The sequence below is a fragment of the Rhinolophus sinicus genome, chromosome 17 (genome assembly GCF_057876585.1).
Source record: "Rhinolophus sinicus isolate RSI-liver-muscle chromosome 17, RSI-T2T, whole genome shotgun sequence".
Classification (NCBI taxonomy): domain Eukaryota; kingdom Metazoa; phylum Chordata; class Mammalia; order Chiroptera; family Rhinolophidae; genus Rhinolophus; species Rhinolophus sinicus.
This window is the reverse complement of record NC_142517.1, coordinates 101,412,496-101,425,794: the sequence shown is the minus strand read 5'-3', so window position 1 is coordinate 101,425,794 and position 13,299 is coordinate 101,412,496. Positions and strand designations below refer to the sequence as shown.

General features: G+C 36.7%; 1 protein-coding gene across 2 annotated transcripts in view; it reads right to left on the bottom strand.

Moving 5' to 3' along the window:
* Positions 1 to 13,299, bottom strand: part of LOC109456504 (ceruloplasmin) — a 60,509-nt gene that overhangs the window by 25,135 nt on the left and 22,075 nt on the right. For both annotated transcript variants that reach the window (XM_074333832.2, XM_019748836.3), the window contains exons 10-11: positions 2,669 to 2,819; positions 672 to 884 (exon numbers count right to left, since the gene is read on the bottom strand). In XM_074333832.2, coding sequence (XP_074189933.2) covers positions 672 to 884; positions 2,669 to 2,819 — 364 coding nt within the window. The remainder of the gene's footprint in view (positions 1 to 671; positions 885 to 2,668; positions 2,820 to 13,299) is intronic.

Below are 13,299 nucleotides of genomic sequence, written 5' to 3'. Positions count from 1 at the left end.
CTGCATTAGAATTTCATCTCCATGAGAGCAGACACTTTATTACTCTTTTGTTTACTGTTGTATTTACAGTTGTCTAATGAATGAAGGAATAGGTGACACTGGAACTGTCTTACGTTTTAGTGGCACATAATGAACCAAATAAAGCCTGAAGTAAGTCAGCATATCTTCACATTTTGGTTAAAATTCTTTCTTTTTTTGTGTTTTAGTTTGTTTTTCAGAGCCAGGCCTGTAGGTTTCTCTGAAGTTGTATGGCTATAGTTCTAGTATAGGACATTGAGTTGTAAATACCTGACAAGCCAACACTAACTACATCTAGGCTACAGAGACTTGATGAGGAGTTTAGATGCAGAGCCTTTGTGGGAGCCATCCCCTTTCTAGTCTGGTTTGCCAGCTCTCTAAAAGGGCCATAATTTAAAAGGAGACTGTCTTGAGGATTCTGCTTTGTGGAAATGACAGGAATCAGTCCACTCTTGTGTCACTCTCTTCCCTCCCACCAACAAACAGAAAATGACCTATCTGGCATGTAATGGCCCTGACTTGCTCCCCCAAGGGAAAGAAGGGTACTCGAGAGGCTTGGGGAAGGGATGAGCTTATCATCCAACACAAGATTTTAAACCAAAACCTCAGGAATTGACCAAAGAGAGACTTTTCTTGACTTTAAAGAAATATACCTGCAGTGTCGGGCTGCATGGAGAGTGTAAGACTTGTTTGAGGAAAGAGGTTTGCTGTGTCTCTCCTTTCTCCTCTTGACGTATATGTATTTCCTGAAAAATAAATCCCGTGTACATCGGCCTCATTTCCAACACTGAATAAGTACCACACGACCAAATCTCCTTGGCACATGTTGAGACCAGGCTGATTCCCGTACATAAATCCATTTATGGCTGTAGAAAGGTGGGAAATAACATTTTGAAAGTGGTTTACCTTATGCCCTACTACCTGACAACCTCCCACACTCTCCAGAGCCAACTTTGTTTATTTAATTTTAAAAGACCCATCCAGGCTTGTCTACCCCTTTACGTGTCAGGACTGGCTCTGCAACTCATTGCTCTCCCCAGCCATTCCAGAGCCAAAACCAACAGAGCTGAGGCAGGGTTCTGGAAGTTGTGTGCCCACGGGAATACTCTGTCCTTCCCAGCTAGCCACTTCTCAGTTCTCTCACACGTCATGTTTGTGAATACCCAAATATGTGAGTAATAACAGCTTTTCCTGGGCACCATAGACTGGGAATGGATTTGTGGTTCCAAATGGAAAATTCTCTGATTCATCTTGAATAACAAGGCAGAGTATTTGCAGGAAGTTTTCTTATTTCCAATAGGTAATGTCTCCTCCAAATTTTTAAAAATACAAAATAAAAAGGAATATTTTAAAGATTGTGGGTAATGTGACTAGCTAGTATCAATCCAACTTAAAAACAAAAAGAAAGTCTGTAACACAAGTTCATGCTTTTGTTCTTGCTACAGTGATTTTCACATGAGGTCCGTTAGCACTCTGGCTGTTTTGAACAATTAGCTCACTGTCTCTGAACCCTAACTGTACTTTAGAATTACACTGGGAGCTAAAAATAAATCTGAGGCTAGGTTTCAATTAAATAAAAATCTCTGGAGATTGTCCTGGGCATTTAAAAAGCAGTTTTAATAGTTTCTGAAAGCTCCCAGGTGAGTCTACTGTGTAGTCAAGGGTGAGAATCTGAAGTCCACTGAGATCAGAGACCACATCTTTCTTCACATTAAATAACAAAATGAGCCTGTCATTATTAAACTACAGATGAAAAAAGTATCTAATCCAGTAGTTCTCAAACTAGAGTTTATATCAGAATCACCTGGAGGGTTTGTTAAACATAGATTGCTGGCCCCACACCCAAAGTTTCTGATTCAATAGGTCAGGGCTGGGGCCCCAGAATTTGCATTTCTAATAAACCCTAGGTGATGCTGAGGCTGCTGATCCAGGGACCACATTTTAAGGACCGTGCATCTAATTGACATATTTTGTATGTTTCACCCTGTGTCACGCAGGAACTCAGCTCCCGCTCCCCACACAAGAATGCAGGATATGGTGAGGCCAAAAAGGAACACCCACGGAGTCATAGATAGAGGAGTCATACCACGATATTCTCGCTGGTGGCTGGTCGGGACACAAAAGCAAACACCCGCCAGTACCCCAACCAGGGGTCTTCCTGCATCCCAGTCTCGCTGGCAGCTGGGCGAGACACAGGAAGCAGGATCAACGTGATTTGCAGTCCACAATCCGCTTGCCAACCACACTTGCTAGCCACAATCCTCCATCCACTTCCCTGCCAACCAACCAACACCCTAGCACAGCCACAGCAGTTATATTAGTGGCTAATGGCTAACTGGTTACAGCTGATGGCCATCTGATCACAGCTGATGGCCATCTACTATCCGAGCTGGCACCTTTCCATGTGAGTTCGAGAGCCTGGAAACTGCTCTCTGGGACTCCATCCTCACACCCTGGATTAAGTGAAATGAGGAGTCATTGGTCGATAACCTGAAATAACCAGTGATACTACCCTGAAAGCACTATTGCATTTAACCATTTATTAAAACTTGATCAATGGGCAAAGCTACTAGAATTTTGCAATAATTCAAAGCATTCCATGTGCACTACTGAACTAACTTGGTAAAGTGGCAGATGATGCAGTACTCACAGTGCATCTTATTAGATTCCTGAAAGTCTTCATCTTCCTTATCTACCCGATCAGGTGCAGTTGTAAACATTTTAATATTATCATCCAGGAGTAAACTCTCATTCTCATCAAACACTGTGGGAAACAAATAGAACTCTTTGTCTACGTCTTTCTGCAAATCAAAACAAGAACAACGAGGTGAAAACAGGAGAAGTAAAGCAGAAAGACTTCCTTGCACACAATACTATTTGTGCACAAACACACTAAAGGAAAGATAAAACAGAAGTTTCCATTTCTCTTCTTAAACTGGGGCTCACAGAATACTCCAGCTGACCACCATACTTTTCATTATATCCGTGTAGTGGATTTTTGGTTCAACATGATAATCTAAGCCTCTCATTGCACCTAAAAGTTCTGACTCTCCTCTCCATACCTTCCTGCTAGCTCTGCCAATATTAATTGAACACACCAAAAACAATTGTTAAAATAGGGGGGAATATACACCTGTGCTAGAAATCAGGGCAAGTGCCATCCAGACTTGTGAAAACATGGAATTTCTATAAAGTAGAGCAGATGGAAACAGATAGGGCGAGGAATCACCTTAAGGAAAGAAATAGCATGCCAAGTGAATTGAAACAGGAAGTCAAACAGCCTCCAGCCATCCCCACAAACATTCTAGCTCCTCTTCACCATCGCTGGTGAAAAATAAAGAAGTAACAATGCTTTCTGGTCTATGAAATGATTCAGTAGTTCAGAAGATCTGCAGGCAGTCTAAGTAATCAAAGCATATGAGCCTCTGAGAACAAGTTACTCCCTCAGAGAAGATAACATTTTACAGATTATTGCACGTCTTCTTTGTTAGGTTATTTTTTCAGATCAAAAGCATGATTATCAAATTTAAAAAATCAAATTAAAGCAGAGACCTGAAGGTTAGATTCTGCAAAAAATTGAATAAATAATAGTGATGATCTTAAGAAAGCTCCCGTAAATCAAGAAAAGATTCAAAGATAAAAAATATACACATAGCAGAGAGGAGTTATAAAATGAAAAAGACTAGAGTATTCAGATTCAAAAGTTTCACTGAAAACAAAGCAAAATTAGTAACCGACCTTATACCTAAAAATGTTCTGGTAAGATTTTTGTACTACAGAGAGAGAAAACAGAAAGATATTCTCAGATGTGTAAGGATTCCAATAGGGGACAGCTACAATCGCTTATATAATAATCTACAGAGAAAACTTCGGTGAAAGTTAACATGTGACATTTTCTGATCAACAAAACTAAAAATTAATAATAAAAGCACAAAAGTTAAAAACTAAAATGATCGTATTTGATCTAAATAACTCTTAGAACAAAGAGGAAACAAAGATGATTTACTAAGTATTTGGTAAATAATGTCCATGAAGACACTATGCGTCCTGCATGTAACATAACTAAACATATAAACTGAGTCTCAAATGCTTTTTATTTTAAGCAAAACTAAATAAAAATAAATTTTGTAAATATCTAAATATTTTAGAAAAATAAAATTAAAAAGAAGGAAGAAATTAATAAAGACAAAAACAGAAATTAAAAAAATTAAAACACAAATTAAAATAGCTAAACTGAAAAACGTATTTTTTGAAAAATAAATAAAATACACAAAACTGGCAAGTCTAATTTAAAAAATTGAGATAGAACCCAAATATTCCACATTAAAAATGAAAAAGAAATATAACTACATGTATGGGGGAGAAAAAGTTAAGACCATTATGTACAGTACATGTGATCAGTTGACTTAGAAGGAGGCACCAGACGAGACCAATATCCATAGGTGAAATAAAAACAGTGATTAAAACATAAATAACATAACTTCTTCAAAGTCACAAAGTTTAAATAACTTTACAGGCAAGTTCTTTCAAATTTCTAACTAGCTGATGGGTTCATATCTATTTAAACTGTTCCAAAGTATTAAAAACATAGGAATCCTCCCAATTTATTTAATGAAGACAGTATAATCATGATATAATATTTGAAAAGGCACACAAAATTACCCTAGTATCACTTATAGATTAGGTGAAAAATTCTAAATAAAACATTACCAGATTCAACACAGAAATATATTGAAAAACACCATGATCAAGTAAAGCTTTTTTCCCAGAAGTGCAAGGATGGTTCAACATTAGGAAATCCTTTGTGCGGTTGATCACACTTGTAGGTCAAAGGAGAAAAGAAATATGTTTTATATATCTTTTGTTATTTTATTAATAATTTCAAGGAAATTTAAAATAAATTTTTATAAAATTTGACATTCTGGCACTATCTGTTGCCTTTGCTTTCCCCCCAGATATCTGCAAGGCTGCCTCCTTGAAATTTAGACATCATCTCAAATTGCCTCTACCTTATCTAATCTAGGATTTCTGTTCACTATCACATTACCCTATTTAAAAACAAACAAACAAACAAAAAAAAAAAACACTTGTCACTTTCTGAAGTTATCTGTTTACATTTTTATGTGTTTTTGCTTATCTCCTCCCCTCTGCTCCCCCTCACACCTCCTCCTCTTCTCCTTGCTGTACCACACACTAGAATATAAATCTTATTAAAACAGCAAACTGACCTGTCTTATTTACCAATGAATTCTGTGCCTAGACCAGGATGTTTTCTGAGAAGCTCAAGTGATTTTAAATAGAAAGACATTTTCACTAAACCATAAATAGAACAAAAATGTAACAACTGATAGCCAGTGTTATACTTAGCGGTAAAATAATACAGATGTTCTCATTAAGATTAGACACTAAGTGAGGCACTATTTTACATTATTCTGAATATTCTATCCAATCTGAAGCCACATGTCTAGTAAATGAAAAGGCCAGGATGAGGACTTTTAATGCTTCCTGTAGAGCTTCCTGTGTTGTGACTCCTGCATTTGCAAAATGAAGATGATGAAATATGTAGAAGATAAAACTTACATTTTAAATCTCAACTCACTGAATATCAGTTCCTTCTCTGCAAAAAAATGGGGATAACAATACTTAGCCTCTTGGGAAGCTGTGAAGGCTAAATGAAGTAACATGGCTGAAAGTGCCTGGTTGGAGTTCAATAAACATTAGTCTCCTTTTATTCCTTTCCAAGGTGAGCACAAGATCAAAAAATGGGATCCAGTGGTAGAAAACCATTTTGTTTTTCCAGTAACATATCTAAAAATTTTAAATGATGGCATTACAATAGCTAAATAAAAATACCTACGTATAAATTAACAAAAAAATATCCAAAACCTATGTAAGGGAAACTATAAAATACTCTCATAAAACACAAAATTAGTCTTGAACAAATAGAAAGATGTATGTTTTTGTGTAGGATGATTCAACTTTATAATGATGTCTGTTCTTTTTCATTTAATCTGTATATTAGAGACAATACCAATAAAACACTGTCAGGCTTTTTTTCTTTTTTCATGGAGCCAGGTAGGTTTTTATAAGATTCATTAGAAAGAATAAATAGCAAAAATAGCCATGAAAATGATGAAAAAGTAGTGCAATGAGGTTTAGCTACAAATCATTAAAACATATTATAAAGGCTTTATCATACATAGTATTGGTGCATGAATAGATAGAAAAGAATGAATTAGAACAGAAAATCAAGAAGTAGACTTACTTTTGTATGAAAATTTTAGAGTCTCATAAAGGAAACATTTAATCAATGGGAAAAATTAGACTTTATAATAAATAGTGTTGAGATAACAGGATAGCCATATAGAAAAAGATTAATTTGATGCATTCCTCAACTGTATGCTAGGATAAATTCTACATGGAACAAAGATTTAAATGTGAAAAATAAAACCATACAAGTACTTGAAGGTGGCATGGGTGAATTCCTTAGTAACCTGGGAGAAGGGCAAACTTTTTTAGCTATGATTCAAAATCTATGAACAAAATAAGAAAAGATGACAGAAAAAATTTTTTACATGGCATATAACATCTGTAAACAAAGTAAAAAGGCAAATGGCAACTAAGAAAAAAGTATTTACAACTCATATCTCAGACAAAGGGTCTCTATTCCTAACATATTAATAGCTTTTAACTAAGGGAAAAAAATATAGAAAAATAAGTTAGAGATATGAACAGTAACATAAAATAATTTAAAATGGTCCTTAACCCTTTGAAAAGACGCTCAACTACTAATAATAAGAGAAACAAATAAGAATTACAGACATACTATTTATGTCCCATTAGACTGGCAAAAATCCCCAAATTTGATAATACACTCTGTAGTAAAGCTGTGGGAATACAGATAATCTCATATATACCTGTTGGGAATACAATACAACACAATTTTTATGCAAGGAAATTTGGCAGTATCTAGAAGTGGTATTTACCTTTTGTCCCAGCAATACCACTTCTGGGAATCTATGCCAAAGGTATGCTGGCAAAAATACAAAGACATATGAACAAGGATGCCCATTGTGTTGTATTTGTAAGAGCAAAGACTGGAAACAACCGAAGCATATGTCAAATAGTGGACTGGTTGTGTAAACTGTAGTATGTCTGGAGCAATAGCTATTGTAAAAAGAAATGAAGTATATCTCCATATATTACTGTGGAGGGAATTACAGATTTTATTGCTAAGTGGGAAAAAAGCAAGGATATGACTACACACACACACACACACACATACACACGCACACACACACACACACACTTGTTTATTTAAATGAGAAGAATTAGAGAAAAAATCAGTAACAGTGAAAACAGAAAATCAATAGAAAAAAATGAATGAAACTAAAAGGTGATTCTTTGAAAAGGTCAAAAGAAATAAGTTTCTAGACAGAATGAAAGGAAAAAAGAGAAGACGATTCGGTCAAGATGGTGGAGTAAGTAAACGCTGCATTTGCCTCCTCTGACAACCATATCAAAATTACAACTAAACTATAGAACAACAATCATTGAGAATTGCCTGAAGTCTAGCTGAACCAAAGTCCTACAATTAAAGACATACAGAAGATACCACCTCTAGACTAGTAGGAGGGGCAGAGACAGACAGGCTGTTCCCACACCCATGTATGACCATTAAAAATTGGGAGGGATATCCCAGCTACCAAGTCTCCCCTCCCCAGAAGAACAAGGGGTCCCAGCTCCAGCTTCACACCAGGCTCCCCAGCCCAGGGTCTCAGAGTTGGGGAGAGAAGTCCCCATAACTTCTGGATGTGAAAACCAGCAGAGATTGTGACTGAGTGAAACAAAGGCGACTGAAATCCCAGGCCTTCCTCATAAAGGGCCCATTCACAGACTTACTCGCTGATGGACTCACTCACTCTGAGCTCCAACACTGGGGCAGCAGCTCCCAAGGCACTGGGACAAATAAGGAGGAACTGAATTGTCTGGCTTCAATGCAAGGGCTAGACAGGCAGCTTTTTCCTGGATGGAGGAGCTGGCACAAACCATTGTTTCTTTGTTGAGCCCTCCCCTCTCCTGGCATGCAGAGGCAGGCAACTGCCATATCTGAGTTTCCGTTAACCTGATAACATTATTCACTATGATTTCCTGAGACCACGCCCCACCGAACTTTTGGGCCCATCCAAGCTGCTTCCAGTGACTTTTCCGTATAATCAGGCTTGTGCTGTAGACTTTCCTAAAAATTTCCAAAGTTTCAAAACACCCAAACAAGCAGCATTTGACTTCAGCATGTCCCATATCTCTGAATGAGCAGCCTTAAGCTTGGCACTAGCAACAGCTGGCCTCAGTTCATAGCTTGGCCTCTTGAGGCATCTCCAAGCACAGCACAGGCGGCAACCATCTGTGGATTGGTTTATGGCTCATTCCATGTGGCTCTGGGCAGGACACAGGCTGCAGCTGAACTTGGCATGTGGTGGGGCCCCTCCCAGGAGGTGCCAGGCATGCCCAGTGGCCAGATTCAGACCCATCCAAAGCATCACTGGCTGCCTCTGGGGGTATCACACCCAAAGGGCAGCGTTGGCAAGCACCAGAACCCTGCTAAAGCAAATCTGGCCTCATAAGGTCAACCCTTGCACAACAGCTCCTCCACTGTAGTCATAGCCAGTCCTCACAGCCAATCAGCCTGAGGGCCAATCCATTGCATTGATGTGCCAACAGCAACCAAGGCTCAACTACAAAATGAGGGCACACACAGCCCACACAAAGGACACGCCTGGAGTACCCAGCTCAGGTGACCATGAAGACTGCACACTGAACCCCACAGCACACCTACAACATAAGGTCACTCTACTAAGACCAGGAGATACAGCAGCTCTAACTAATACATAGTAACAAACACAGGGAGGCAGCCAAAATGGGGAGACAAAGAAACGTGTCCCAAATAAAAGAACAGAACAAAGCTCCAGAAAAGAACTAAATGAAATGGAAACAAGCAATCCACCAGATGCAGAGTTCAAAACACTGGTTATAAGGGTGTTCAGTGATCTCAAAGAAAACTTCAACAAAGAGATAGGAAACATAAAAATGGAGATAGAAAACATAAAAAGAACCAGTCAGAAATAAAGAATACAATAACTGAAATGAAGTACACATTAGAGGGTATCAACAGTAGATTGGATGAAGCAAGGATCAAATCAGTAATTTAGAAGATAAGGTAGCAGAAAACATCCAATCAGAACAGCAAAAAGAAAAATGAATCCAAAAGAATGAGAATAGTTTAAGGGGCCTCCGGGACAACATTAAGCGTAACAACATTCGCGTCATATGGGTACCAGAAAGAGAAGAGGAAAGCAAGGAATTGAAAACCTATTTGAAAAAATAATGAGAAAAAGACTTTCCTAACCTAGCGAAGGAAACAGACATACAAGCTCAGGAAGTGTAGAGTCACAAACAAGATGAACTCAGGCCCACACCAAGGCACATTATAATTAAAGTGTCAAAGGTTAAAGACAATGAGAGAATCTTAAAAGCAGTAAAAGAAAAGCAGTTAGTTACCTATAAGGAAACTCACATAAGATTGTCAGGTGATTTCTCAACAGAAACTTTGCAAGCCAGAAGGGATTGGCATGAAATATTCAAAGTGATGAAAAGCTAACACCTAGTTTACTCTACCCAGCAAAGCTATCATTTAGAATTGAAGGACAGATGAAGAGCTTCCCAGACAAGACAAGACTAAGAAAGTTCATCAACACCAACCAGAATTACAAGGAATCTTACAGGGACTTCTTTAAGATGGAGAAAAGAAAGATAAAAAATATGAATAATAAAATGGCAATAACTACATATCTATCAACAATTACTTTATATGTAAATAGATTAAATGCTCCAATCAAAAGATGGGGGGCTAAATGGATAAGAAAACAAGGCCTTTACATATGCTGCTTATAAGAGACTCACTATAGATCGAAAGAGACACACAGACTGAAAGTAAAGGGATGAGAAAAAGATATTTCATGAAAATGGAAATGAAAAAATGATCTGGGGTAGCAATACTTAACACCACAAAAAAATAGACATTAAAACAAAGGCTGTAACAAGAGACAAAGAAGGACCTAGTAATCCCAATTTGGGGTATTTATATGAAGAAACCCAAAATGCTACTTTGAGGGGATGTGTCCATCCATATGTTCATTGCAGCATTGTTTACAATGGCCAAGATGTGGAGGCAGCCTGGGTGTTCAACGATGGAAGAATGATTAAAGAGGATGTGGTACATATATACAATGTGGTACATATATACACCTTACCCAGGGAAGGGAATGGGTCTTGCCATCTGCAGCGGCATGGATGAACCTAAAGGGTATTGTGCTGAGTGGAGTGTCTGACAGAGAAAGACAGATGCAATGTGATTTTGCTTATATGTGGAATCTAAAGAATAAAATAAACAAACAAACAAAAGAGAAACACACTCATAGATCCAGAGAACATTTTGATGGTTGACAGATGGGAGGAGGGTTGAGGGTGGTTGAAAAGGGGGAAGGGACTGAGAAATACAAATTCATCATTACAAATTAGTCCTGGGGATGTAAAGTAAAGCATAGAGAATATAGTAAAAAATATGGTAATAACTATGAGTGTATACTGACAGGTGGATACTAGACTAGTCGGGGATCACTTCTTAAGTTTTATAAATGTCTAACCACTGTGACATTAATATAAAATAATGTTGAATGTCAACTGTAATTGAAATTTAAAAAAGGGGAGAAGGGGAATAAGAAGTCTAAATTGCCAATATAAAACAAGTAAGTCATGGGATTGTAATGTACAGCATAGAGAATATAGTCAATAATATTGTGATAGCATGGTATAATGTTAAATGGTTGCTGGACTCATCATGGCAACCACTTCTTTAGATATATAAATGTTGAATAACAATTGTGTGCAACTGAAACTAACATTATATCATATGTTAGCTATATTTTAATTAAAATCTTTAAAAATTTTCTAATTAAAAGAAATTAAGTTTCCCATTTTCAGAGAAAGAAAACAAATTAAAATTTTAATTTCTTTTGTGTGAAATCAAATAAAAAGGAAGACAAATTACTATTATCAGAAATGAAACATGGGACATCACTACTGATCCTATGGATATTAGAGGACAATATGGACAATAAAGGAATACTATAAACAATTCTATGCCAATAAGTTTGATCACCTAGATAAAATGGATCAATTCCTTGAAAAATACAATTTGCCAAAACTCACACAAGAACAAATAGACAATCTGAATAGGCTTATATCTACTAGAGAAATTGAATCAATAACTAATAACTTTTTAAAACAGAAAACACCAGGCCCAGACTGATTCATTGGTGAATTCTACCAAACATTTAAGGAAGACATCATACCAATTCTCTACAATCTTTTTCAGAGGACAGAAGAAGAGAGAATAGTTCTTATTTCATTCTAAAATGCTAGCCTTACTCTAATAGCAAAATGAGACAAAGACATTACAAGAAAAGAAAACTACAGACCAATATCACTAATGAACATCAATGTAAAATATCCCCCAAAATATTAGCAAATCAAATCCAACAATGTATAAAAATAATTATATGCCATGACCAAGTGGGATTTATCCCAGATATGTAAGGCTGGTTCAACATTCAAACATCAGTTAATGTAAGTCATCAAATCAATACTTAAAGAAGAAAAAAATCACATGATCAGAGATATGAAAAAAGCATTTAGTAAAATCCAACACCCATTCATGATTAAGAACTCTCGGTAAGCTAGGAGTAAAGAAGCTTCCTTAACTCAAAAATATCTACATAAAAAACTACTGCTGGGTGGCTGGTTGGCTCAGTTGGTTAGAGCACAGTGCTCGTAATACAAAGGTCCTTGGTTCAATTCCCACATGGGCCAGTGAGCTGCGCCCTCCACAACTAGATTGAAAACAACGATTTGACTGGGAGCTGATGGGTCCTGGAAAAACACACTGTTCCCCAATATTCCCGCCCCCAAAAACAAACAAACAAACAGACAACAAAAAAACACAAACAACAACAACAAAAAAGAAACAAAACCTACTGCTAACATTATATTTAATGGTGTGAAACAAAAAATTTTCCCACTAAAACCAGGTACAAGACAAGGATGTCTGTTCCTACCACTCCTTTTCAACAGTATACTGGAAGTCCTAGTTCATGCAATAAGACAGGAAAAAAATGAAAGGCATACAGATTGGGAAGAAAGAACTATAATAAAACTGCTTTTATTTACAAAAGACATTATCATCTATGTAGAAAATCCAAAGGATCAATAAAGAAACTCTTGTAACTAATAAACAATTACAGCAAGGTTGCAGGATACAAGATTAATATACAAAAGTCAACCATTCCTATATACCAGCAGTGAGCAGGTGGAATTTGAAATAAAAAATAATACCATTTATATTGGCATCCCCCCAAATGAAATATTTATACTTAGGCATAAATCTAACAAAATATGTTCAACATCTATATGAGAAAAACTATAACTCTGGTGAATGAAATTAAAGAAGAACTGAATTAATAGGAAGATATTCCATATTCACGGATGGGAAGACTCAAAACTGTCAAGTTGTCAGTTCTTCCCAACCTGATCTATAGATTCAATGCAATTCCAATTAAAATCACATTATTTGTGGATATCAACAAACTGATTCTAAAATTTGTATGGAGAGGTAAAAGACCCAGAATAGCCAATTCAATATTGAAGAACAAAGTTGGAGGACTTGCCAACTTCAAAACTTACTATAACACTGCATTAATCAAGACAGTATGGTACTACAAAATAATAGACAATAGATCAATGGAAAGAATAGAGCTCCAAAATAGACCTACATAAATTTAGTCAGTTGATCTCTGACAAAGGAGCAAAGGCAAAACAATGGAGCAAAGATAGTCCTTTCAACAAATGGTGCTGGAACAACTGGACATCTGCATGCATAAAAAAAAAAGGATCTAGACACAGAACTTACACTTCACAAAAAGTAACTCAAAATGGATCACAGATCTAAATGTAAAGGCAAAATCATAAAACTACTAGGAGATAACATAGGAGAAAATCTAGATGACCTTGGATATAGTGATAACTTTTTAGATAAAACACAAAAGTCACAATCCACGAAGGAAAGAATTGATAAGCTGGATTTCATTAAAGTTAAATTTTATGTTCTGTGAAGATAATTGTTGAGAGAGTGAGAAGGTAAGCCCCAGACTGGGAGAAAATATTTGT